The sequence below is a fragment of the Pelodiscus sinensis genome, chromosome 24 (genome assembly GCF_049634645.1).
Source record: "Pelodiscus sinensis isolate JC-2024 chromosome 24, ASM4963464v1, whole genome shotgun sequence".
NCBI classification, from domain to species: Eukaryota; Metazoa; Chordata; order Testudines; family Trionychidae; genus Pelodiscus; species Pelodiscus sinensis.
The window spans coordinates 8,748,627-8,775,644 of NC_134734.1; the positions used below are offsets into that span (position 1 = coordinate 8,748,627).

General features: G+C 56.6%; 3 protein-coding genes across 4 annotated transcripts; 2 read left to right on the forward strand and 1 right to left on the reverse strand.

The window, feature by feature from the left end:
* The first annotated feature begins 55 nt into the window (after positions 1 to 55).
* TSC22D4 (TSC22 domain family member 4) lies at positions 56 to 7,150 on the forward strand. Its single transcript, XM_025180441.2, has 4 exons — positions 56 to 1,119; positions 2,183 to 2,337; positions 5,804 to 5,855; positions 6,400 to 7,150. Exons 1-4 carry the CDS (start codon positions 541 to 543, stop codon positions 6,580 to 6,582), a joined length of 969 nt encoding a protein of 322 aa, XP_025036226.2. The 5' UTR covers positions 56 to 540; the 3' UTR covers positions 6,583 to 7,150.
* A 60-nt stretch (positions 7,151 to 7,210) lies between these two features.
* PPP1R35 (protein phosphatase 1 regulatory subunit 35) lies at positions 7,211 to 17,688 on the forward strand. Of its 2 annotated transcripts, none has more exons than XM_075907764.1 (6): positions 7,211 to 8,801; positions 13,562 to 13,892; positions 14,029 to 14,159; positions 14,380 to 15,055; positions 15,134 to 15,226; positions 15,445 to 17,688. In XM_075907764.1, exons 1-4 carry the CDS (start codon positions 8,574 to 8,576, stop codon positions 14,551 to 14,553), a joined length of 864 nt encoding a protein of 287 aa, XP_075763879.1. In that variant the 5' UTR covers positions 7,211 to 8,573; the 3' UTR covers positions 14,554 to 15,055; positions 15,134 to 15,226; positions 15,445 to 17,688. The 2 variants fall into 2 exon arrangements, with proteins under 2 accessions (XP_075763879.1, XP_025036228.2); XM_025180443.2 differs by lacking the exon at positions 7,211 to 8,801 and adding an exon at positions 12,264 to 12,373.
* MEPCE (methylphosphate capping enzyme) lies at positions 15,707 to 26,081 on the reverse strand. Its single transcript, XM_006114677.3, has 4 exons — positions 24,133 to 26,081; positions 18,621 to 18,839; positions 18,392 to 18,518; positions 15,707 to 16,490 (listed from the first exon to the last, which is right to left on the reverse strand). Exons 1-4 carry the CDS (start codon positions 25,783 to 25,785, stop codon positions 16,438 to 16,440), a joined length of 2,052 nt encoding a protein of 683 aa, XP_006114739.2. The 5' UTR covers positions 25,786 to 26,081; the 3' UTR covers positions 15,707 to 16,437.
* Between the last annotated feature and the right edge of the window lie 937 nt (positions 26,082 to 27,018).

Here is a 27,018-nt window from a genome sequence, read left to right on the forward strand (position 1 = left end):
GGAAGGGGCGGGGCGGGAATGGGGCGCTGCAGCAGGAAGGGGTTAACGGGGCGGGGGGGGGGAGCAGTCAGCTGGTCGGGGCGGGGGCCGGACTTCCTGGAGCGGGGACTTGTCAACAGGCGGCGGCGCTGGCCGGAGTTGGGGCGGGGGGTGCTCCCCGGGCACAGAAGAGAGAATCCAGACCCCCTGCCGGAAAAGTGCGCCCTCCACCCCCGGGCACCTTGCAGCCCCCCCTGCCCCCAGCACGCGCCCAACTTAAGGGAACTTTCCAGTGCTGCCCCCAGCACGGTGGGGGCCTAGGGGCGGGGATGCCAGCAGCCCCCCCCCAAACCGCCCCCCTTCCTGGGAGTGTGCTCCTCATGACCTGTAACCTGCCCCAGGACCCTTGACCTCCAGGCGAGCTAGCACCCCAGGGGCTGCCCTGCCTGCCCCTGGTGGTGCCCCCTTTGCCCAGCTGCCCGCAGGCATGTCACCGCCCCGAGAGCCTGGTGCTGGCCCGGTGCTGCCTAGGCCCCGCTGAGCTGGCGCGGGAGCAGGACCATGAGCAGAAAGAAGAGCAGTTTCCAGATCACCAGCATCACCACTGAGTACGAACAGCAGGAGGCGCCACCCGCCATGGAGCTGCCAGAGGATGCAACCGTGCCCAGAAACGGGCCCTCGGTGCCACCCGGCAGCACCGCTGCCTCCCGCTTCCGGGTGGTGAAGCTGGACCAGGGCCTTGGGGAGCCATATAAACGGGGACGCTGGACCTGCCTGGATTTCTACGACCGGGACCCGGAGCACCAGGTGGTGGGGCGGCTCCTGGCCGCTGCCCGGCACCCGCAGTCTCTTGACTCCCGCCTGGAGCTTGCTGGGTTGGCCCCCAAGCCCCATGGCTACTTCAGCCCCCCGCTGGCGCGTTGGGGCGGACATGGCCACTCCCAGGGCACAGCCTGGCCCACGCTGCCTGGCGAGCACCTGCCCCGCTCGCTGGGAGGTGGGGAGAGAACTCCAGGGGGCAGAGCTCAGAGTGATGGGGCCAGTGCTGAGCCTGGGGAATCGGGCGTGGGGGTGGAAGAGCTGCTGCTGCCCCAGAGCCTCGCCCAGCGCATCCGGAGGGAGGTGGAGGAGAGGCACAAGGTAAAGGGGGCCAGATGCCTGGGTTTCATGGGACCACGGAGACCCACGTGGTAGAAAGCCACCCCACAGGCCCATCTAACCTTGTATCTGGCCCTTTGCATCAGCCTGTGGGCTAGTCCAGTCTTGACTCTACCTGCCCCTCGCCGATCAGATCCCCAGTGGAAATCCTGCAGTAGGTAGTCCTGTGGGTTAATTCTGAACCATATTAGGAGCCATGTCTCCCCTGCACCAGATAGGTGGGGTCTCCACTAGGATACCCTCCCCAGAGGGTAGGGGGATTGACAAGCATTTGGTGAGGAGGTGGAGGGTTGTTGGTGCGCATGGGGTAGTAAACGGGTGGTGGCTGGAGAGGGAGGAGATAGCAGTGGTGGGACAGCTCCTTGCACACCTGGCTCCATCTCTTCCCTTTGGACCTGCAATCACCCTGATTCCAATGACCTCCTACCACTTGGGGCTGCATCAGCCTGCAGAACTCCCCACCACTGGATGCTGGCTGGGCTGACAGTTCGGCTGGGGGTAATGGAAGTTAATGGGGTAAGGTTTGAGGGCCACCTTCTCCTGTGCTGTGATATAGTGAGGTGCATTGCAGAAATTTCCTCTGAAAGCATCTGGCATTGGAGGTGGGTTCAGGCCGACTGGGCCATGGGTCTGATGGAGGAACCCCTAGCCAGTTCAGCCCCACAAAGTAGAGGCAGACCCACAGATATCTCATGAATCTAACCTTTTGTCCCAGAGAGACATTCCTTCAGCAGGATGTATGGTCCAGGGAAGGGGGGTCAGGTTCTGGGCCCTGACACCTCCCCGGCTGCCTCCTCCTTTCTCATCACCATGACGGAAAAGGGGTGATTTTCATCTGCCCACTGCCCCCCAGGCTCTGGTGGGCAGGGAAAGAATGGAAGGAACCCAGGCATTCAGGCCCCATTGCAGCTGCCCAATGCTGTCCTTGGGATGCGGAGCCATTGGCAGCATCCACTGAAGCATGTGGGGGCAAGGGAGGATGCCTGGGTCCCTTCTGCTCCACCTTGTTCATTGGCCTCTCTCCATTATGATGTCTCCTCTACAGGTTCCACTGCGAAGCTCCCGCCCCTCCTCCCCAGCCCTCCCCTTGTTTCGGGAAGGGAGCCCTGTTCGAAAAGCGTCGGACCCTTTTGGTGCACGTCTCAGCCTGGCCCGATCTATGTTTGCCATGGGGGGACACCAGGACAGCGATGATGACAGGTGAGGTGGGACTTCCTGCCCAGTGTGCCTGGTGGAGGGTGGGACTTCCTGTTTTGCCAGTGAATGGTCGGGGGAGGGGGAGTGCTGGGACGATTGGTGAAGGGGCTGCCATGTGGTGGAGCAGTATGCGGGGACTGAATGGGACAGAGGGAGATGCAAGCAGTAGAAGAGGAAGGAAGCTGGGGGAGGGGAAGTTGCATTTGAATGGCTGGCAGCGGATGTGACTCAGTTGTATTGCCTGCACTGGGGAAGTTGGGGGCAGGATCCTGGCAGTGGGAGAGGGGATGGTGTGGGGCCCACAGGCCTGGGGGGAGGAACAGGGAGGGATCCTGGCAATGGGCCAGGCTGGCGGCAGGCCTGTGTGTGTGTGTGCTTGTGTAAATCATAGAAATACTCCAATAGCAAACCATTGCCACGTTCCTTCTAGTAGACTCTACAATAACAAACTACAGGTTGAACCTCTCTAGTCCTGCACTTTTGGGACCTGACTGGTGCCGAACCAGAGAATTTTCCAAACAATAGGAGGTCAATATTATCTAGCAGCATCACCAACACTTCCCCTGCTTACTGGGCTCTTAGAAGATATTTAGAGGCAAATTAGAACTAAATAACAGCACCGAACACAGAGAGCCAGGACTGGTGGCTGTAAATAAACTGTATGGGACTGTGGGAAACTTGGCCACACGCATAAGAGGACATCTGACTAACTAAAATCATGCCTGATTAGAGAGTGCCAGACTAGAGAGGTTCAACCTGTAATGCTTTCCAAGCCCCCAGTAATAACAAGGTGGCCTATGTAGCTCTGAAGTTTCTAGAGAACCTACTATAACAAACTGGCTGGTCCCAATCCTTCCCAGAAATCCTACTTTAACAAAGTATCAGAGGTAGCCGTGTTAGTCTGAATCTGTAAAAGCGGCGAGGAGTCCTGTAGCACCTTATAAACTAACCAAAGTGTAAGAGCATAAGCTTTCGTGGGCAAAGACCCACTTCGTCAGATGCATGTTGGTCTTTGCCCACGAAAGCTTGTGCTCCTACACTTCTGTTAGTCTATAAGGTGCCACAGGACTCCTCACTGCTTTTACTAGAACAAAGTAGCTTTCACATCTCACTTCCAGCTGCCACCTTGGGGAAGGGGGCATGATGGTGGCAGCCAATGGTATCCTATTTCAGAGGGACCTCCATTACCTGGATATTAGCTTTCCCTCCCCTGACCTCCTGTCACAGCACCCACTAACCTTGCAGTTTGTACCTGGCTAAATCCCTCTCCAATTTGTTTTTGTAGGGCCTACACAAACACAGCTGACATTGCTGTTCTGTATCTACATTCCCTTTGTATTCCCCCCTTGCCAAAGGCTACTGGGGCAGGTGCAGGGGAGTTTTTGTAGGGCCTCTGTCAATAAACAGCCTCGCATCCTCTTCAGGGGTTTGATCTGCATCTGTCTGACTCGGGGGTAAGATGGGAAACCAGGGATTGCTTCCCTCACAACTCAGACTAGCCCCCTCCCTTATCCCATCTGCACAGGGGCTGTGGGTCAGGAATTAGGGGCAGCAGCAGAGCTGGGGGAGCCCAGGGCTGGGCTGGCAGGGGCTGCGGGTCAGGAGTGAGGGGCACCTACAGAAGCCCATTCCCCTCCTGGACAGACTGCCAGGAGCCCAGCTGGTGGCTGCTATCTCACCACTAGGGGGCAAAGTATTCTTAAACTTTCCTAGCATGGGACCATGAGATTAAAGAGGAGGAGTCAGGACTCCTGGGTTCTCTCCTTAACTGGGGCAGGGGTGTGTGGGGAGGGGGGGAGCAGGGGCTGGTGGATTAGAGCAGGAGGGCTGGGAGCCAGGACTCCTGGGTTCTGTTCCCAGAGTAGATGTCTGCTGGGGGTGTGTTATCTAATTGCTGTCGTTCTGGTTTCCATTGTTACCCCCATGTGTCCTGCCGCCCACCATGGGAGTTACAACCCTCAAAAAGCCATCTTTGCCCCCCCTCAATGTCCTGGTCATCTGTGGGCATTCTCCATCCCTCACCCGATGTATGTACCTCTCCACCTATGAGATGGGAGCATGGGCCCTGCCCCCCCCCGAGGGGGCGCCAGCTCCTCTCCAGCCCCAGGACAGGGACTGGCTGGCCCAGGCCAGGCCATGTGACACTGAATGGGGAGAGGTGTATTCTTAGGTGTTGTGGCTGCGTCTGAGAAGAGGGAAGGGGGGACACCATGGGAGAGTTATGAGGAGGGCTTCTTTCCTCTCAGGGTCTGTCACTTGCTCTCCAGCCAGCTGGGCCTGGTGCCAGGCTCTCCAGCTGGGCTGTGCCCTCACTCCAGGGAAGGGGGGCGGTGCCTGGCCAATGGGAGTGAATGAGTGGGGCTGGGCAGCGCTGGCTGGCAGCAAACAGCTGGGCTGTTGTACCAGAGCAGCGGCATCCGTCTCCCTTGCCCCATGTTCCCAGGGGCTGTGTGGCCAGGACCCTGGAACTGAGGTGAAGGAAGCAGGGCTCTGTGGGTCCCAGCAGAGCAGGGAATCGGGGGTCTGAACTTGGCTGATCCCAAAGGAGCAGGCCCCATGGCCCGGGAGCCGCAGGGCATCTCGGTCAAGTCAAGGGTGAGCTCCTTCGAGGCATGGGGTGAGCCTCGCGGCTGTGGCTGCTGCTCCCTCCCGGATACTGGGGACCCTGCCCACTCCCGGCGCCGTGGCTGCTCCTCCCCTGTCCCCTCTCGGGGCTCGTCTCCTGCCCGGGCCAAGCCAGGGCCCCAGAGTTGGGGGCGGCCGGGCGCCGCACACCGAGACATGGACAAAACCCTGCTCTCTCTGCTGCTTATCTTCCACAGGTACCAAGGGGCAGGCTGGGGGCTGCACCTCAGGGGGCAGGGTCATACAGGGCTGCCTGCATCTTGTGGGGAGGGGTGTCAGGGTGTATTTTGGGGGAAGGCTGGAGATTGGTTGAATTTGTGGTGATTTGGAAGGTTCTGGGAATTGGGGTGAGTTTATGGTGTTGCGAGACACATCAGGATGAACCTAGGGGTGCCAGCTCTGCACTGAGTTAATATTTGTAATGTTCAGGGTGGGGTGCCAGAGGGATATGAGCACAGATTAAGGGGTGACTGGAGGGCTTTAGGGCTGAATAGGGGCAAATTTGTGGTGTCTAATAACAGGACCTTGTCCCCCATTGGTACCTGGTTAGGGCACGAAAGCTAAATTTGGGAGCTGGTTCCCAGTGGAGGATTGAGACAGGGCCATGGTATAAAGTGCAGGACAGTTTGGGATGTTAGGGTTCCATTTCGGGTTGAAGGTCAGGAGTGAGGGCACTGGCAGGGCTAGGAGACCCAGGGCTAGGGGGGCAGGGGCTGTGGGTCAGGAGTGAGGGGCACTGGCAGGGCTGAGGGGAGCCCAGGGCTGGGCTAACAGGGGCTGTGGGTTGGAAGTGAGGGGCACTGGCCCTGTTCTGTGTCTCAGTCCATGTCTCTCTGTCCCCCAGTGGCTCGGGCAGCAGCATGATCGCCATCGATAACAAGATCGAGCAAGCCATGGTGAGTAATAGGAAACAACCCCCCCCAAGAGAGGACTCCTGGGTTCTCTCCCCAGCTCTGCCAGTGGAGAGGGGTGGGGGCTGGTGGGTCAGAGCAGGGGGACTGGGAGCCAGGACTCCTGGGTCCTGTCTAAGGATGTTAAATGGTTACTCAGTAAGCCTCACCCTGGATGCTTACTGGGTAATGGTTAACCGTTACCTAGGAGCAGCCTCCTGCCTCGTGTAGGGCCAGAGGTAGCAGCAGGGAGAGGGGGGCTGCCACTTCCGGTCCCATGCAAAGATGCCAACTCCCAGCCTGCGAGCGAGAGCCAGCAGCCCAGTGCGGGTTCAGAAGCAGCTCGGCTGGAGCAGCCCCTGCCTACGAAACAGCACCTGTTCCAGCGCAACCCCATTTAATGAGTGAACTGGTTAAACATTAAGTTTAACTGGTTAACTAATTAAACAGGATTGTACATCCCTAGTCCTATCCTGTCTGGGTGGGGCATGACTCTGGGGTTGGGGTGGGATGCCCGCGTCTCTCCTTGCTGAGCCTTTCACTGCTTCAGGACCTGGTGAAGACCCACCTGATGTTTGCAGTGCGGGAGGAGGTGGAGGTGCTGCGGGAGCAGATCAAGGACCTGGCCGAGCGCAACGCAGCCCTGGAATGGGAGAACAGGCTGCTCCGCTCCCTGGCCAGCCCTGAGCAGCTGGCCCAGCTCCACGCCCAGCTTCGTGGCCCCACCGCCTGACCCGACCCGGGGCACTGATGATGCGCTACAGTCCCGCACATGTGAAGGAAGCTTGCAGGGCCTAGCCAGACATGGAGGGGCCACTAACAACACGTGCCTTGGGGAGGGGATGGAGCCAGGACTCCTGAGTTCAAGTTCTCAGCTCTGGGAGGAGAGTGGGGGATGGTGGGTACAGCAGATAGTGGGGCTGGGAGCCCAGACTCTGGGGTTCTCTCCATAGCTATGGGAGGGGAGTGGGGATGGTGGTTAGAGCAAGGGGAGCTGAGAGTGGGAGGACTCCTGGCTCAGGGAAAGAGGCCGTCTACTCAGAGTGGGGGCTATAATTTAGTGTGGGTGGGACTGGGGAGGACCTGTCTCAAGCAGAGGGTGTGGAGTGACCAGGGCAGGGGTGACACCCCCCCAGGACTGTCTGGGGGGTGGCCATGTGAGCAAAGAAGATGGGGCCCGGAGTGGAGCGGGGAGCCCCCTGAGGCAGTGGAAGGGAGGGGACGGGATGGTGGTGGCAATAAGATTTGTAATAAAGAACCTTTCGCAGTGTTTCAGGTTATTAAAATATCAACGTCAGGAATGAAGCCTGCAAGTGTGAGTGGGTGTGAGGGGTTGCCGTACAGGGAGGGTGGGGCCTACCAGGGGGTGCTTGGGCATTAGAGGCGCCATCTGACATTCCAGCCAGGATGCCTCTTAGTCAGGAAATGCCCCCGCTCTACTCTTGGGGCCCAGAACCCCAAAATCCTGTCTTGGCTGGCTCTGTCCTGCCCCCCTGTGTCCTCAACGGTATCAGCTGGGCACAGGGACAAATTGTCACAGAGGGAGAATCCAACAGGCCCTGGATGTATTCCCACTTGCTGTCTTAAACTGCTCTGCAGGTAACCCGCTGCCCTGCCCCAGAGGTGGCTGCATCTCAGTATTGGGCGAGGGGTCCCTGAGTAGCTAGCTGCCCTGCCCCAGAGGTGGCTGCATCTCAGCACCGGGCGAGGGGTCCCTGTATAACCAGCTGCGGCGGCACAGTTTGTTTGTTTGAAGGCGGGGGAACAAAGACATTTGTTCTGTTCCCTTCCCCCCCCCCCGCCCCGCTTCTCTCCCTTCCCCCACAGCCACACTGTTCCAGCTCAGGCTGGACAATGCATGCTTACCAGCAGCTGTCCTGGGGTGGAGTGGAGGAGGCAGCAAAGAAAGAGCAGCTTGTTATTGGTGCTGGGGAGAGGCCAAGCCTCAGCTGGGTGCCCACAGGCTGGTGGGGAGAGGGACTGGATTCCCCCCAGGCCTGGTTTCTGCAGTCACTGAGCATCTTTGGAACAACAGTGGGGGGTGGGAGGGGAAATTGGAGAGAAAGTCCAAGAGGTTCCTCTCCCTTGACTGCTCAGCTCTTGCTCTGGATCCTCCCCCCTGCACAGGGAAACATGGCCCCCACATACCCACTTTCAGGGATTGGCCAACAGGGGCTGCAGGTCGGGAGTGAGGGGCACCAACAGGGCGGGGGGGGGGAGCCCAGGGCTGGGCTGGCAGGGGCTGCGGGTTGGGCGTGAGGGGCACAGAAGACAGTCCATGGCAGAAGAAAATTTAACACAGAAATGCCCTCTCGTGGTGCCTCTGAGGCAAAGTACCAGCCAGGCTCAGCCTCATCCCTGAGGAACTGATCCACCCCTCCCGAAGCGGAGGAGCGAACCCAGGAATCCTGGCTATCAGCCCTAAGGGCTGGGGTGTGTTAGGGTGTTTGGTTTTCATGTTCCTCACCCTGGCTGGCACATTCTGCAGTCACTGAGTCAATAGAAGGGGGCGACAGACAGATAGAGACTGAGACCAGAGTGACAAAACCCAGTGTCCCTCGCTTCCAAGCTGCAGCCTCTGCTAGCTCAGCCCTGTTTGCCCCTCACTCCTGACCTGCAACCCCCTTGGATGGCTGTGTTCTCTCCCCTGCCCCCGCTCCACCGCCTCACAATGGGAAGCTGGAACCTCTGGGCCCTGGGCCATGAACCCAACCCAGCCCAGCCATGTGGGTGCAAGGGGTACTCGTGGTCCTGCTGTCGAGAGTCTCCGAGCCCAGCTGTGCACAGCCTCTGCGCTGCCGGGTTGGGGAGAGGCTGCTGGTGCCCCACCCAGGGGGTGCACTGGCTCAGCCAACCCGAGGCTGTTGTCCCTGTGTCCCACTGCACTGGGTGCGGCTGGCAGCTGTGGCAGCAGGCCTGACCCTTGGCCTGCTCTGGATTCGGTGCCGGCGGGTGAGACCCTGCCTCTCAACTGGGATCTTTCCCAGAATGCTCTGGGGTGGGCCAAGGGGAACCCCCCACGAGCCCTGAACTTGCCCCTTTCCCAGAATACGCTGGGGCGGGGGTGGCAGAACTATGTCCCCGTCCCCGTCCCCCCCAGCTCACCCTGTCTCTTTCTCCCTGCCCAGGCCCTTGCCCCAGCAGCCGCCCCCCAGGACCCAGGACGCCCCGAGGCTGCCCTGCTACGTGACATCTCCAGGCTCTTGTGCATTATCCATGCCCAGTTACAGCAGCTTGCAAGGACAGAGAGGGGACATGTGCCCCAGCTCCCCATCCACCCAGTGCTCCATGCTGACCACTAGCAGGGGACTAGGGTCGGGCTCTGAGCATGGCAATCAGCATCCACATGTGCCCTTCCCCCTCTGCCAGGGGGCTGTGGTAAGAAAGGGCAGGAGCCTTAGCCTGTGGCATTGTGGGAGATTGCGGGGATCTGTCTCCCATCTTACAGCATGTCTGTGCACAGGACATGAGAATAAACATGTCTAGAACCTCTGCAGGCGGTGTCAGTGACAATGGTGTCGTGGGGGCTCCCTTCCCCCCCCCCCACAGTGTTCCTCCCATTAACTTCCCCTGCCCCCAGCCAGTTCCCTTCTGGTGATTCCCTTCCCCCTGTGCTCCCCTCTCCCAAACAGGGCTCCCAATTGCCCTACCACCCAGTGCCTACCCTTCCCTGTGCAATACCCCACACCCCTCCCTGCCCTAGCTGTGCCCCCCACCTCTGGCCCAGACATGAGCCTCTGAGTGCTGAAGAGGACAGGAGATCATGGGCCTTTTGGGCAGGAGGAGAACCAGCTCTCCCACAATGTCCCAGGTGGGGAACTACCTCTCCCAGTGCCCCATGGGGGGGATAGAACTACCCCTCCCAAAGTGCCTCACGGGGGGGATAGAACTACCTTTCCCACAATGCCCCATGGTGGGGTGGGGGAACTACCTCTCTCACAATGACCTGTGTGGGGAAGGGAACTTTGTCTTCCCAAGCAGACGTGCCCCCCCTAGCCGCTCCCTGTCCTGGCTCAGGGCATTGGCCACAATGAAGTGAATAAATCCCTCCTTCTTCACAACACTCTCCAGAAGTGGTTGCATGGAATGGGGATCATCCTAGTGGCCATAGCACCAGAGCCATGGGAGGCAGGTTAGTATAATTTTTGGTGGTGCCCCCATTAGCCACGCCTGTCACCCCTGTCTGGCGCGCAGTGTGCATGGGGCCAGCCTGCCGCGGTAGGGGCTGCAGACGCACCATTACAATTCCTCTTCTCCTTCGGGGACGCTCTGGGGCCTGGGGGAAGAGCAATATTCAGAGCTGGGGGAGAGACCCAGTTCCAAATATTGGTGGAGCACGGCCCCCGGCTCTAAATATTGCTGGAGCCTGGGCACCACGAGCCCATATAACTCGCTGCCCATGATCCAGAGCTGCATCATGGGGCTCCCTCTTGGCCCAGCTTGTCCCTTGCTAGGGTGTCTTGCTGGCCCATCCTGGATCTGGTGAGCCTGAGGGCTAGGCACAGGGTGGCTGAGCCATGCAGTGGAGGCTGCAGGTGCCCTATGTATCCTGATCCTACTCTCACAAACAGGACTGTAGCTCTGTACAATCATTTATTTGTTTGTCTGTTTAGGAAGCAAAATCTTCAGAGATGAGAAAAGCCATTAAATTACTGAGCCCAGGGAGCCATCTGCTGGCTCGGTTGCTGTGCTGCTTTCTCTGAGACCCTCTCTCTAGCCCACGGGTCAGCAACCCATGGCTCTTGAGCCAAATATGGGTCGGTAAGAACCAAATATGGCTCTTTGGTCATTCCCAAAATATATGCAATTTTTAAAATTAAAATGAAAAATTCAAAATTTTAAAAAAGCATCCTTGTTCATGTAGCTTGGATGCCTGCATGAACCTAAATTTGACCAGTTATGATGTAAACTTCAAAGAAATGTGCAAAAAGATGCAGCAGCACAAGTCCCATTAAATAAAGTCTGTGAGTACAGTGTTTCATTTATATTATTATTAATCATCATGTCAATTATCAGTAATATTAAGGTCGTGCAAATGAACATTCTTATACAGCTCTTTGTTTACCACTTATTCTGAATTTTGATGTAGTTTGGCTTTTTGGTTTGATAAGGTTGCAGATCCCTGCTCTAGCCACATATGCACCCCTCATCCAACCTCCTCTTCTACCTGTCCTTCCATCCATGCCCCCATGGGCCCTTCTTTCCCTTTTCAAAGCCTTGTGTACGTCTCTTAAAGACAAAACCAGCAAGAACCGAGACATTGATCAGTTCCCACCTATCAAGAGCAGAGGGACCAGAGAGCAAATGTGGAAACAAGGGACAGGTTTTTTTGTTTGTTCTGGGGAAGAGTTGAATACATCCTCTAAGCTCACAGGCTACGTCTAGACTGGCATGATTTTCCGCAAATGCTTTTAACGGAAAAGATTTATGTTAAAACCATTTGCAGAAAAGAGCATCTAGATTGGCGTGGATGCTTTTCCGCAAAAGCACTTTTTGCAGAAAAGCGTCCATGCCATTCTAGACACGCTTTTGTGCAAAAAAGCCCCGATCGCCATTTTTGCCATTGAGGCTTTTTTGCGCAAAACAAATCTGAGCTGTCTACACTGGCCCTCTTGCGCAAAAGGACTTTTGCCCGAACGGGAGCAGCATAGTATTTCCGCAAGAAGCACTGACAATCTTACATGAGATCGTCAGTGTTCTTGCGGAAATTCAAGCGGCCAGTGTAGACAGCTGGCAAGTTTTTTCGCAAAAGCAACTGCTTTGCGGAAAAACTTGCCAGTCTAGACGCAGCCAAACAATGTCTTAACATCAGAACCCCTAATGGGGGCAGGACATGGCAATAATGTGGAGAGTCACAGCTGCATTCATAGGATTTGAAGAGAGCTCAGGTTGAGTCCAATCCCCAGCTAAAAGCAGGACCAGTCCCAATTAAATCATCCCAGCCAGGGCTTTGTCAAGCCAGGACTTAACCTCTGGGAATGAAGATTCCACTGGTGAAATAGTTTTTCCAAATATCCAGTCTAGCCCTCTTCTTTCCTACTTCTACGTGAGACCTTTGCTACTCATTCTAGCATCAGCCACCACTGAGAACAGCCTCTCTCCTTCCTCTTTGGAACCCCCCTTCAGGTAGCTGAAGGCTATCAAATCCCCGCTCACTCTTTTCTTCTGTAGACTAATTAAACTCAAATCCCTCAGGCTCCCCTCATAACTCATGTGCTCCAGCCCTCTAATTATTTTTGTTGCCCTCCACTGGTCTCCTCCAATGCATCCACGTTTTCTGTAAATGGGGCCCCCAGAACTGGACACCATACTGCAGCTGTGGTCTCACCAGTGCCACATAAAGTAGGGATATTAGATCACAATTAATTGAATAATTGTGTAACTGCATCACATTTTAGCAGTTATACAATTATTCAATAGTCCCCAGGGGCAGGCAGACTGCCAGCGTGCTCCTGGCCCCCACTCCCAGGGAGCCCTCCACCACCCCTCGCTGCTGCCTCTGAGACAACAGCATGGGGCAGCAGGTAGGAGCTGGTCTGCAAGGGGAGGGGGCTTAAAAAAACCCTGGCTCCCACCTACTGCTGCCTCTGATACACCAGCCCATCCATACAGCAACACATTTCAAACCATGCCTTACTCCTCATGGAATGAGGTTACAGGGATGTCGGAACAGTGAGCCGGTTCTGTTCTGAATTCATGGGCTTGCAGTGAAGCCGGGGCAGTCCAGGACCCCAAACAGCACTGCAGTGTAGATGCAGCCAGGGAGCCCAGTGGACTTAACCTTATTGGGGGCGGAGTGGGACGCGTGGGAGCCCCACTCAGCTCTGCATCGGCCAAGATCCCCCCAGCCAGCCCCGGCTGCCCGAGCAGCTGGCTCCTCTGCCGGCGGGGGCGGGGGCGGGGGCGGGATCCGCCGTGCGGAACCGGCGGGGGGCCAGGCCAATACAGAGCGGAGCGGGGCTGGGCTGGATCGCTCAGGGGGGGGGGGGCGCGCCCCGCGGGACTGTCTCTGCCACCCCCGCCTGCGGCATGGAGACGCCCGTCACTCATTGGGCTGGTGGCAATAGGGCGGGGCGCGAACCCGGGCTAAGGCCACAACGAGGCTGAAGCAGGCGGGCCCATCTTGATCTCAGAACGAGGCTGGGGGTTGCCTCTGGGATTGGTAACGAGGCCGGGACCGAGTTGCTTTAGCCCCGCCCCCGGCGCAGAGCGGCTGCCGCGCCGCAGACGTTTGCTAAACTGGCGCTCCCTGGCGATGACGCGACCCCAACGGCCGGGCCACCCCCCGCGCCGCTTCGTCCCGTGGCCCCGCCCCCCCGCGCCCTCTCGATCCTGGATTTATCGCTGAGCCCGGCGCGTGCCGGGGGCGGCATTCTGCGGCGGCGCGGGGCGGGGGCGCGCGCTGGGGGACGTCAGGTGCGGGGGGTGCAAGGCTCCGGAGCAGGACGGAAAGTGGAACAGTGCTTCGGGGGGGGGGGACATGGGAGCGAGGGGGAGGTCGAGGACGATAGGCGGCCGCGGTGGCTGATGGGAGGAGGGTCAGGGTTGCAGGGCTTCATGGGGATCTGGGGGGCTCATGGGAGTAGGCGGTTTGATGGATGGGGGGTCATTGCCCCAGAGGTTGTGGGGGGATTGGAAGGATTTCTGCCCCAGTGGTGTCTGTGTTAGTCCTCCCCTCCCCTGCTAACCTCCTGTTTCCCCAACCTCCCTAGGTTCGGTTCCTGTTGGCCTCTGGCTTGGATGATGGAGCCCAGAGCCCAGAGCCCCCAGCCTCTAGCAGCCCCTCTGTTGCTGCTGGGGTAGCACCACTGCCTATGGGGTTGGGCAGATGTGGGGCATGGACAGAGATGGGACTTGGGGCACTGGCAGGGGACCCCCCACCCTCCAGCAACCTTGCAGCCCCCGAGCTGCACTCCAGCCTGGCCCTGGGCAGAGAGGTGCAGGCAGCTGCTCATGAGGCCTTTGATGCACATCGTGCTGCCCAAGATCTGCTGGCCACGTCCTTTGTTGTCCGTTGCAATGTGGAGGAGAAGGCTGCCACAGGTGAGAGGAAGGGTGCCCCCAGCTGTTGCTTTCCAGCCTTGCTACCTAGCTCTGCTGGTGCCCCTCACTCCAGACTTGCAACCCCTGACAACCCAGCCCTGGGAGGGACATATACAGCCTCTTTTTGCTCCTGCAGCCATGAACATCCCCCGGGAGCAGCAGCTATACCAGGGGCTTGTGAGCCTGCAGGTACCTGCAGAGGAGGTGCTCAGCTGTGCAATTCAAGAGAAACTGTCACTTGTCCAAACCCAGCCTGAACCCCGCAAGGTGAGTAACTTTGATAAGGGGCCTTTCCTTTCTGTGGTGTTCTGGCTCCCACCCAGCCCCAGAACAGGGACTGCCTGGCTCAGGGTGATGGGGCATGAGGCACAGTGCCTATCTCCTCTAAGGAGCACTGGCTCCCATTGGAGTGCTGGGCAGGGACTGGCTGGGGGGAGTGGGTGCAGCTGTCAGTCTGACTAATGGGGTATCTCCCCCCCTTTTCCAGGAGCCTGACCTTGAAGGCCCAGACCTGCTGATGTTCTATGAGCCCTTGGAACTGTTTGCAGAGACCCCCTACCTGAGTGTGGAGGGGTTGCCCCCCTTGCGGCTGCAGCCCCACATCCGCCCCCCCGCCTCCACCTTCCAGATGTTCCGCCAGCTGCAGCAGTGGGATGCCTAAGGATGCCAGCAGGCATTGTGGTTGAGGCCAGACAGAGTGGGCAGCTCCCCAACCATGTTCCCACTCACATGGCTCTGTCCCTTTGTACCCAGCCTCTGTGGGGCCACCCAATAAATCCCCCTGGGCTCAGCTGTGGTGCCTGAATGTTAGGGGGGCTGGATGGGGAGAGGAACACCTCTCAGGAGAGTGGTGGAGACCGGAGGGGGAGAGGGATTGCCTTGTTTTCCAGCATGCCTAGGAACTCGGGATATCCCATAATTCCCAAGCACTGTGGGGGGAGGGGACCTTTCTGCTCCAGGTGGTGGAGGTGGGCAAAATCGACTACATTTCCCATCCTGCCTTGTGGACAGGGTGAGACTCCATTTCCCATCAGCCGCAGCGGGCGGTATTTTTCCCCCTCCGCTTTGCGCATGTGCGGGGAGGCATGGCCGGCGGGCGGGAGCTACTTTCGGCGGCCGAGTTCGAACGAGTGAAGCTGAGTTACCTAGATACCATCACCCAGGTAACGGACCGGACTATGAGAGGGAGAAGTGGGGGGGGGCTGCAGGTAGCCTGATTCAGTGTCTGACCTCCCCCCCAGGAGCTGGAGGAGGCGGCAGGGCTGATGGAGCAGCTGGAACGGAATTTGAACGTGTGGGCCCGGCGTCCGGGGCAGCTGGAGACGGTGGCCCAGGTAACCCTCTCCCTGGGATGCGAGGGTTCTGCCCCGCGCGCGTCCGAGCCTTCTTCGCAGTAGGCTCTTCCAGTTTCATGCTCTTCCGGGATTGCCCCTTGTGAATCCCTATCTTGAGAATGGACTGACCCGCATTTCCGCCCTCCGCAATAGTCTGTCCCTTTTCCGGAATTGTCTCGCGCCCCGCCCCTTTCTCAGCAGCTGCTCTTCTCCTCTAGGTATGGCGGCGCTTCCAGGCCCAGCTAGGCGCCATGTGTACTGCGCACAAAGGCCTCACGGATCGAGCCGGGCAGTAAATGCTACTGTGCTCCACGGCGCTGGATCCTGCCGGCGCCTGGATTCTCTCCTCCCCCTCCCCACCCCCCGCGCTCAGAGCAGCCTGGTGCTGCCCTAACTCTCCTTCCCCTCCCCCACTCCGTGCAGCAGGCTCAGTGCGCCCTCCCCCCACCTTAACCCTGCACCCTCCCACCACAACAGAGCAATAATCAGTAGCTTTTATTTATATATAATAGAATCAACATCTGTAAAGATAAAACTCCACATCGCATGGTGGGGGGGAGGGGTAGCTGTGCAGAACCCACCCAGTCATGCTGCAGCCCACACCTCCCAGCAAGCCAACAGCCTGTTTCAGCCTCCCCAGGGAGGCATCACCCTCTTTGCACCAAAAGGGAATGAGGGAGCTGTTGACTTGGCTACTCTCCCCACCCACCCATGCAAGAGGCTCCTGCCCCACCCCTCTCTCTGCAACCCCAGAATGGCCTTTCTTGCCTTAACGGGGGAGAGGGAAGAGAAAATTGTTGTTACTATTTTTACTTAACTCCCCCCATGCACTGAGCTCAGGGAGGGGTAGGGATTAGCAGCCCCAGCCTTCAGCTGGGAGTTGATAGTGGGGTGAGGGCACTGAGAATTCAGCATGGGGGCAGCTACAGCCCAGCCTACAATCCCTTCCCCATCCCCATCCAAGGTCTGCACCAGGCTGCAGCGCTAAGTAGCATCCAGAGGGAACAGTCTCTCACCCCACAAATTCGGTTGCATGGAGGGGCCACGTGCCTGCAGGCACCTCTGGTATAGAAAGCGGGTAATGTTCAGTGTCTGCTAATCTCAGGCCACAGTGACCTATAACCCCCACATTGGATGGGCTCAGCCCAGCTGTCCTCCAAATGCAAAAGGGGCATCCAGTCCTGTGCATCATCCTCTTCTTCCCCTGTATCTCAGTGGCTGGTGGGCCGGCCTTTGTGTAGGAGATAGACAGGGCGCTGGAACCCTGTGGGCAGATGGGGAAGGGAGAGTGTTACTACAGTCACTGCTCCACCAGGAAATCTCCCTGCCCTATGAACTCTACTCCCGTATCTCCTTCCCATGGACCAGCCCTTAGACCTCACAGATAGAAACAGACCTATGTTTCTATGGATCTGCTGAGCAAATGCAGGGAATACACCAGGAGCCTTCCTGCTCTGTCCCCCCTCAGAAAAAGCAGATGGGGAATTGAGCTGTATGTTTGCTATGAATCAGGCTTGTTACTAGAGGCTCACTAGGTGGGTCTGTCACGTGTCAGTTGCTGGACTAGACTCATGGTGGAGGGAATCCTCTATGGCTGGACTCAGATGGATCCCAGGAAGAGGGTGCTGGGACAAGGGGCTAAATCAGGAATCCCAGCCAAGCCTGCACCTGTTGCCATCACACATCTCCAAAGAGGCCCACTATAATCCAGAAGGCTCATGCCTAGGTCTGCAAGAGTTTCCCCCTCCCCTTGCCATCAGATGTGTGCAGGCAGGCTGTCCTAATCTTCTCTGTCCCCAAGCACATACACAAGGGCCCTACTAGAGCAATGATCCACCTATTCCAGGATCCTGTCTTCTGCCAGTAGCCAGGGTCATATGCCTCAGAGCGAGTGAACAGAACAGGGATTTTCAAGTGTGTTTGTTTGACCTATTATATTTTGGCCTTCACAACATCCCCTGGTGAGGAGTTCCACAGATTGATTAACAGCTGTACCCTCTCTAGCATCTCACTTAGAGTACTGCTATTTACAGCAATTCTAACTTCACACATTCATTCAGAAAGGCTAGCTTGGCCAAATCAAAATGCTTCACAGGGAAGAGTCAATTGGAACCAAATTCAAACATTTTGAAATTATCAAATCCAATGAAGCATTTTGTTTTGATCTTTGTCTCGTGAGTGTGCTAAATATCAGTGCTATATATTACTACATGGCACTAGAAAGTAAATAGAGAAGTTACTATATTGCAGTTAGGCTTGACAAATTAGATTTGTTGGTAATGTCTTTCGCCTTATATCCAAACCAACAAATATATTTCCATGGATAACTGAAGTTTACAGACAAGCAACAGAAGAAAAATGTTGAGAGCACATTAGAGTAAAATAATCCAGTGATTTTGGAATTCACCTTGTTACAAATGGACTAATCAATGTGTATTAAACTGGCTTGATTTGTTGATTTATGGGTATTTCCATTGTCTATTTCAACACCTGATGTTGACAATCTGTTTCAACTGTTTATAAATCAACATTAAGTCCGTGTTGGTCTCTTGCCCCCTCATCTGAATTTCATACAACTGAAAACTTAAAAATCAATTAAGGGGGCAGGGGAACTGCTTAAAATCCATCATCTTTTACAACTGAAAAGTTTAAAGAGAACCTGAAAGGATGCTTCAGTATAAAGCCCACTAACCACTGAAATGCAAATAAAATTTCTGCCAAGCCTGATGATATAAATATTACATGAACATTACTTACTGTATTAACATTTTAAAATTGCAACAACAGTATTTTAGCTTTGATAATATAACATTTCACTATAGTCACTTGAACGTTTCCAAAGCAAAGTATTTACTGTGATGGCAGCCATCCATGGTTGGCTTATTCAGTTTGGTAGCAGTTTTCCAGCAGGCTGGCCCAGCTGGTAAGTTTTAAAATTTGTGAAGCAGTGATTGGTTTCTCCTACCCATAAGCCTGGGATGGCATTTCCCTGCCTGTAGGGCAGCCCTGATCCCAGCTATGATGGCCAGGGTGATTGGAAACAAGGTATCTGGCCAGAGGGAGCCCATACTTAGAGGCATCCCCAGGGCACAAGGCCAAGCAGCCAGCAGGACACAAGAGACTGGGAGCAGACCCTGAACAGGTTCCCCCCCTCCCTGCACTCACCTCTGGAGCTGTTGTGTGGCCTGGCCACTAGCTCGCAGCTGGAGAAGCCAACCTCAGGGGAGGTCAGGTAAGAGGTGAACTGATCAGGTTTCAGCTTGATGCGGTAGTAGTTTCTGTAGATGGTTTCCTAGGAAGGGACAAGGGCATAAGACAGAGCAGTGGCGATAATCCCAGTGCCCACCACCAGGGGGCTGGATGGAGCAGCACATCTTGCCCCATGCCCACTCACCGTCAGGTTCTTGCGCTTGCCATAGGAGGACCATGGCTGTGGCTCCAGCAGCAGGATGCCACCGGGCCGCAGGTGGCGGTAGATGCGCTTGAACAGTCGCTTCAGGCCCTCATCTCCCCAGTTGAGGTGCACCCACTTGGTGAGGCTGAGACACAAAACCACGTCATACTCAGCATTCTGCGTCGCCAGCAGCTCGTCCCGCTCCAGCACATAGTTACCCTGCGGGGGGGAGAAGGGTGGGACCACGGCAGCCAGTCAGCCCCAGCAGAGCTGGGAGAACCAGGAGTCTGGACTCCCAGAAGAGGGAAGAGAACGCATGCATGTGGGCTCCCAGCCCCCACTCCTCTGCTAAAGCTGGGGAGAGAACCAGGAGTCCTGGCTCCCAGCTCTACCCTCTCCCAGAGCCCCTAAATCCATATGTATCACTGGCCCCAAGCCAAGTTCCCAGTAACCCACATAATTCAACCTCTGGGAGAGTAAATTCCCTGCATTTCAATTTACCAGGGTTATAGCTGAACCCAGATTCCACCCCCACCCCAACCTGCCACCCTCCTAGAGATCCCATCCAGATTGGGGATCCTCCCACATAGCCTCCCCCCCACAGATCAGGGCCCTCCACAGCATCCTAAACAGAGACTGGAAGGGCTGCTCATGATGCCACATGAATCCCTCCAGCCGCTGCTTCAGGGCCCTAACCCCACAGCTCCCCTAAGGGCAACTTAACCCCACTACCCTGCCTCAGATGGATCAGGGCCCTCAGACACCTCTCCCCCTCCCCAAGAGGTCAAAGTCAGAACCCCTCCCATCATAGCCAACTCAAACACCTTCCCAGCCAAAGACTGGAAGGGGAAATTGAGGTAGCAGCATAGCTGGGGTCAGAAGCCAGGCATCCAAACCTCTGGCTACTGGCAGATGATACTAATGCAGTAGGGATAAGACCTCACTCATGGGCACTGGAGAGCAGTGGAGTTGCTGGATGGTCTGGGGGTTGAGCCTGGCTCTGTACTGGCCCTGGCCCATACTTTGTGCCACCTCTAGCAGGCTAGATGGATGTGCATCATCCAGCTGAAGTCTCACTTGCAGTCAATGATTTCAATCAACTTTCCCATTTGTGGTTTGGTTGTTTTCTAATGATGGCCATGCTGATTACCTGCTAACTACAGCCTGGCTGGGACTTTTGGGCCAGGTATGTCCTACCTTGGAGGGTCCCCTAGTATTAGATCAGTTTATTGAAGCAACTATAGAGCTTAATATCAGCTGATCCTTATTCACAGGATACTTTCAGGACTATGACAGAGTTATTGCTGATTTACAAACAGAGGCTTGTGAAGGATCCACTGGGGAACTTGGGTCCTTCAGCTACTCAAATGAGCTAGACTCCTTAATTCCCTTGAGCCTTAAGCAAGGTTGAGCATTTGACAGCAAGGAAACTGAAGCATGGGGAAAGGAGGATGAATAGGAGTGCTGAGAACAGGAACAAGATATAAACCAGAAACCTATGCCCAAAACTGACCAGTTCTGCCACATGCTTCATCCTCATTTAAAAATAACTTAAGTTGTGCTAGAAGCCTGCCCACCAGCTTAGATGGATCCTTCCTGTTCCAGCCCGAGGGTATCAGTGTGCACTGCTCCAGAGACAGCCTAGCCCTTAAAGTTAGCTGGTTTCCTCTGATTTGCTCTTCCTACAGAAACACTTTGAACATTTGAAGAGGCTAGAAAATGTTTAATCTTTTACAGGGTTCATTCAGGTGGCCTTTAATGCAGGTGGGGTTTTTTTTGTTAGTTTTAAGAAAAACTTAGCATTTAAGTAACAAAAATTTTAAAAAGCAGCAATTTTTATCCAGCCAGCTTCTGAAGCCAAAAACTTGCTAGTTCCCTGAGGGTTATCAGCCCATGGGGGTGTGTAAATATCTACCAGCCTCCATGCCAGAAGGAGGAATTTACACCCCAAGTCAGTGACCTATGGGGCTCTCAGCCTGTTGGCTGCATAGTCATTGACCTGCCAGGTGAGCAGATCACATCCCCACTATGCCTCAGTTTCTTCTCCCAACTTGTGAGTATTTTGCTTGGGATTTTCTCAGGCTAGAAATCTAGATGCTGGCTTATGTGCATGTCAAAGTTCTAATGGTTCGACACATGTACACCTCTAAAGAACTCTATCCTTACATGCTCAGGGCTGGCACACCCATGCAACACCAGCAATCCTGGCACACCATTTCATAGCCTGCTCTCTAAGTCAGTCCACCCAACTAAGACCTAGTACAGAAACATGCCCCCTGCAAGCGCCATGCTTTGTGAGCTGAAAGGGGTCTGGCAGATAAGTCACATGTGGGAACTTCGAGTGGGTCTTCACAGCAACCAGCACTCAGGCTGTGTTGCCCTCGGAAACAGAGGGGAAACTAGAAAGGATCAGGACATTGGGCTATGAAATGCCCATCCTAAGGGGGGGGCGGGGATATCCAACCAGTCGAGTCTGGGGAGTAGATGCATTTTTGAATAAGTTCAGCTCTTAGCTGGGCCCTTCCTCAGTCATCAATCCTCCTGCTGGTAACCTTATGTCTTGGCCCACGCCCAGCTCTGGAAGCGATCTGCTCCCTCCATCCTGTGTTGTCCCTTGCTGGACAATTTCACACTGATATTCACAGTAGATCAGTTTGCCACACAACCCAGACTGCTCTGTAAGGGCTGATCCTTCACCATCTTTAACACCTTTTGGCTGGTGGGACTCTTCAAGAGAGGCCTGTGCGCTCTGGCTGCTTGGTGAATGACAGTCTGATGGGGCCTACAGGATCAGAGTGTGGGGAATGGTGGCTTTCTAGTCACATTCTGCCAAGGGTGCAAGGTAAAAAGGTCAGGAAGTCCCAATCCCCATCCCTCCTTTCCACTGCTAAGCAATGCCCCTGTCTTCAGCGATGTTAACTTTGGAATACTGACTCCATTTTCTTGGGGAAAGAGCCCTAGCTAGAGATGCCATGTGATATGCCAACCATGCTTTGCCCACCAGTGCCAGCTGGAGACTGCTTAGCAAAGCTGCTGGGAGCATGGGCACCTCATGTCACAGGGGAGGCATGCCTGCTCTTGGATTTCCCAAGAGGCTATGCTGGGGTGAGGTTGCTTTGCAACAGGTCCAAGCGTGTGGATCAGAGACTGGGAGGAAGGGGCTGGCCTTCCTACCTTAGAGGATGGATCTACTGTTATATCCAGCAGACAGCACCCAGGTGCAGAGCTGTCCCATCCATAGCACAGTTCAGGGTGGCCAACACGGTTGGTGTGTGTATGGAGGGGGAGGGGGAGGGGGAGGGTTGTTCTGTAACGGCTGCCTCAGGGGATAAGGCCCAGGGGATTTCCAGGGGGCCTGGCCCAGGGCATTGGCAGGAGCTGGAGTGACCTGGCAGCCTGCTTCTCTCTGCTCCCCCTCTCCCTCTGTACCTTTTTTTAAACTGTGGAAGTGAGAAACGGAGTGCCCAAAGTCAGGGTGCTCTGCTTTCCCCTCCCATGGAAATGTGGAGTATAGCAGAGAGGAGCCAGCTGTTGGGTTGTTCTGGCTCCTACTGTGAGTGCAGGGCACAGGGGGATGGGGTGGCTGACCTCTGATACCACCCTGCACCAGGCCTCCTTTCGGGGGCAGGGTCTTAGCAATACAGTAGGACAGGGAAAGCCTTGCCCAGGTGGTTAACATCACTGCAAAGGGGTGAAAAGAACCCAAGCAGAGCCACCTTCAGCACCTGTGCGTAGAAATACTCACTCTGCCCACCACCACAGTGCCTGCTATTAACAACCCTGAGATGAAAATTGGCATCCCCAAGCCTGGCCAGTGCTTTTCAATTCCTTTGCAGGCCTGATCTAGGCTGTGCGAAGGGCAAAATAACCACATCCCACAGGTGGGACTGGGTACGGGAAATTTTTCTGGATTCCAACCATCTGATTTCTCCAGTCAAGGATCTTGGCCTGCTTTTAATATCAGATTTTCTCCCTGTAGCACTGAGCAAGACAAGCATGTCTATTTCTCAGCCTTCTGCCCATTCAGTGGCAGATCTCAAAGCATCAGAGGCTTGTGAAGGATCCACTGGGGAACTTGGGTCCTTCAGCTACTCAAATGAGCTAGGCTCCTTAATTCCCTTGAGCCTCAAGCAAGGTTGAGCATTTGACAGCAAGGAAACTGAAGCATGGGGAAAGGAGGATGAATAGGAGTGCTGAGAACAGGAACAAGATATAAACCAGAAACCTATGCCCAAAACTGACCAGTTTTGCCACATGCTTCATCCTGACACCCAACACAGCTGCTACTCCTCAAGAAATGTCCCAGCCAGATCTCCGCAGGGGTCTAAAACAAGGCCATGTCTGCAGGCAGCTCAGCTTTTCAGATCCCACACACCCTGCAGCGCGCGCGCGCATGCATGCGCGCACACGCATGCACACACACGCACACGCACCACTTCTACCTTCCATTAGGCTAGCACTGGGGTGGGGAACCTGAGGCCTGGGGGCCAGATGCAGCCCCCAGCTTGCCTAGGTTTAGCCCGGGAGGTAAAGGGCTTCCCCCAGCATTGCTGAGCTTGCACTGGTGCTCTAGGCACCCCACCCCCTACTGTTCCCCCTGTGGGGTTGGAGCACACAAAATCTACTAGCTTGCCCCTTCAATCTCTGGTGTGCAAGGAGAATGTGGGGAGCGGCTTTCTCCTTTCCAGTCAGGGGCCATATCAATGAGGTTTTTTTGGGTGTTATTTCCCCCAATCCAAAAAAGGTTCCACACCTCTGGGCTAGCAGATCAGCTGGCTACTGCATTTCCTCACACACCACCCCATTTGCTGCCACTGGCACTTAGTTCATCCAAGAGTGGGCTCTGGACATCACACAATGTCAAGGCTTTACAGAGCAAGAGGCACCAGCACATTCTTAGGTTAACTGAGGCAAGGACGTGAACCAAATTAACCAAGGTCACAGGCATCTCCACTCCCTCTTGTGCTTGTGTGGAGGAGGACAAGTGTTTTGACTAAGGGGACACAATGCAGCATCCTCTCACCCAAGGGGCTTTACGGAGGGAAGCTGCACTGAGCCTTTTAACTGGTATCCCCCTTTGTCCCCAGGTAGCACCATCTTGTCAGTTACATAGAACTCCTAAGCATGAGGAATAGTGGCCACCTACACACACACCCCCTCCAGCAAGATGGAGTGTCTCATTTATCTCCCCAAAACAGACCCTATTATCAGCCAGAGAAACCATTCCAGAAGGATCCAGTTCCCTTATCCAAAAACAACCCCCCATACTACCAGCCTTTTCCCATCTAAGCCACTGGCCAGCCTAGGAGATGAGCTATCTACCTATAGGATGGGAGACAACCCCTCCTCTCCCCCATCTCAGATTGTCAGGGGCATGTCTTGCACCACCGTATAAACATGGGCAGTTGGGTGAATCCCCACCTCTCACTGAAAGCAACCAGGTAGGTGGCTGCTACAGCCCGGAAGGATTTTCTCCTGGCAGCCCCTTTCCCACCCAGGCCAGGCCTCTTACCCGGACAAAGATCACGTTGTCAGGGAAGTCAGCAGCTGCCCCGTCCTGGGGCACCCGGGGGGCAGCAATGGGTCCCCTGCTAGCTGTCAGTGAGGCAGGGAAGCAGCTTCTTCTCCTCTTGGGGCCAGCTCCCTCTGCCCCCTCCTCTTCCTCCTGCCGTTGCTGGATCTCTTCGGACAGGTAGTGGCGAATGTTCTGGCGGGCCGAGTGTATCAGGGCTCCATCAATGTCCAGGCCCACCACCCGGGCAGGTTTCCACTTCTTGGCAATGCTGAGGGTGAGGTGCCCTACGTTGCAGCCCAAGTCCAGCACCTCTTTGCCCTGGAACCATTCAGGCTTCATGACCCGCAGCCGGCCATCCTCACAGTTGGGGTTACGGTAGCCATAGTATTTGCAGTAGTTGCCATACTGGAATTTTCTGTGTTGTCTCCTTCGCTTGGACATGGGTGCCTGTTGTCTCCCAGCGCCTTTCCCCTTTTCTGGGCTACTCTTCCCTGCCTGGCCCCCACCTTTGCTGGCCACCAGTGTGTGGGGAGGCAGCGTCTGCTTGGCACCCCCAGCTGCCTCCGATTTGCTGCAAGTCCTGCGCCGCTTGCGGTGGCGGCTGCTGCCAGAGGAACAGGAGGGGGTGACACAGCCCACTCCTGGCTGCTGCTCTGCAGCGAGGGGGAGCAGTGGAGAGACCACCTCATCTCTACAGTTGATGGCCGTGTTAAGTTCATAGGGCTGTGGGGTGGGACAGGCCCCATTGGCCCCACATGACTTGCAGGTTGCCTGCTTGCAGTCCCCACCACCACCACCACCACCACCACCACCCCCCCGCTGCTGCCCCCGATGACGGTGGCGCTTTCGGCCCGACTTGAAGGGTGCAGCCAGCACAAGGGCTGCATCGCTATCCTGGGCATTGAGACTCAGTGGGTCCGTAATGTCCTTGGGGATGAGGATTTCCACTGGATCGCGGCCCTTGGCAGGCAGCGGCGATGACTTGGGGGTCTCTGCATTGAGGGCCTGGTTCACTTCCTCATCCAGGAGACTGTTGAGATTCAGGGGGTCGAAGATGTTGCCCCCCAGCAGGAACTCAGAGGGCAGAACCGGGTCGCACTCGGAGTTGACCCGACGGCGACGCTTGGAGGCCGGGTGCTTGAAGCCTCCACCGCCCACGTTGCAGCTGTTCCTCCTTTTGCCCCCACCCCCGGGCGGCCGGTGGGCCTGGAAGCCATTGCGAGGCCGGGGCAGCTCGCCCACGCTATCTTCCTCCTTGGGACCGGCCCTCGGGTGTAGCTCGACCCGGGCGCTCTCCTGGTGCGACCGCGGCAGGGGGCCGCTTCCGCCCCTGCACTGGCCCAATGGGGCGGCCCCTTGGTGAGACTCCGAGGAGGCCTCCTCGTGCAGCTGCATGAGGGGGCCGTCTCCGCGGCTCACTCCTTCCCCGCGCCCGCCCGGGACCGCCTCTTGGTGCGGCCGCACGACGGCTCCGCCCCTTTCGCCGCGCGGATTGGCCGGGGCAGCCTCCTGGCGTAACTCCACCGAGGCAAGCTCCTGGTGCAGCTGCCCCAGGGGGCCGCCCGCTCCGGCCGGGGCCTTGAGGGGCGGTGGCGGAGTCGGGACCAGGAAGGTCTCCTTGTCAGCCGCCATCTCGATCATCTCCTGCATCGGGGCGAGCGGCTTGAGCTCCGCCGCCGCCTCCCTCCTCCAAGTGGCTCCGCTCAACGGCCCGCCTCTGACGGGCGCCGCCTGCGCATGTGCCCTTCTCGCCCGTCCCGCTCACAGCGCAGCCGCCGTTGCGTTCGGCCTTCGCCCCCCGCGCAGGGCCCCAAGGCGCATGCGCTCGGCCGCCTGCCCCGCCCCTGCTAGCGCATGCGCGGCCCACCCGCCCGCGCGAAGCTCGATAGAATACAGCAGCGTCTCACGTCTCCCACCTCCGACGCGATGGGAAGTCGGCCCCCCCCGCCCGGGGTTGATATACCCGGAGGGCGGGACAGCTTAACGCTCCACCCCCTCCGTCGAAAGTCGGCCAATGCGGACGCACTGTTTTCCGTGCCCACGTGGAACGTTGGCCAATAAGTTCGAAGGACATCCCCCCTTTGCTAACGTCGCCCCTGCGCGCGAAAAGCCCCTCCTCTTCTTCCTTCCACCCGTCCCCGGGCCCCGACATCAGCCAATGAGAGATCGGAACGAAAGCTGTGGAGGCCAATCGGAAACCTTTGCAATGGGCCCCTGGGCGGCACGGGGAGGCCTTCGACCCCAGAGCTGTCTATGCAAAGCGCCTGTTGCGGAGGGAGTTGCCCCATGTAAATGGTTATTAAAATGGCCAAGCGGGTCTTTTGGGGACAAGAACAGGGTAACAAAGAGTTCCCCAGGGCGCGTAGAAATGAATTGAATCTGGTGCCGGTTCAGGCACTGAAGTAGACACCTAAGCGGCGCACTGAGTCCGTCGGGGTGAACCCGACCACCTATTCACCCGGTGGCGGGTATACGCCACCGGCGAGAATGAGAAGCCCCTTCCCGTGTGAGCGGCGCATTCAAAACGGGTTCGTGTGGGGGGGGTTCACCTCCCCATGAAGCCCCCCCAGGCAAAAGGCAGTTAACAGTGGTCACGTGTCCTCCTCTTCGGACATGCTGGGAGTGGTAGTTTCCCCCTAGCACGGTGTCGGACTCCGCGCCTGCGCAGAACTAATTGCCCGCCTAGCTCTTCCCTCCCCCCCATTATAGAAACATAAAAGGGGGTGGACAGGAGGGTAGTTCCCATCCGACCTGAACTTTCACCCCATTTGTGGGCCATGACCTATAACCCCAGCTCATACGAAAAAACTGGTCACAACATGATCACCCTTAACTGAGTGAACTACAACCTCTGACACTCCACCCTTAGTGATGTCATGGGGT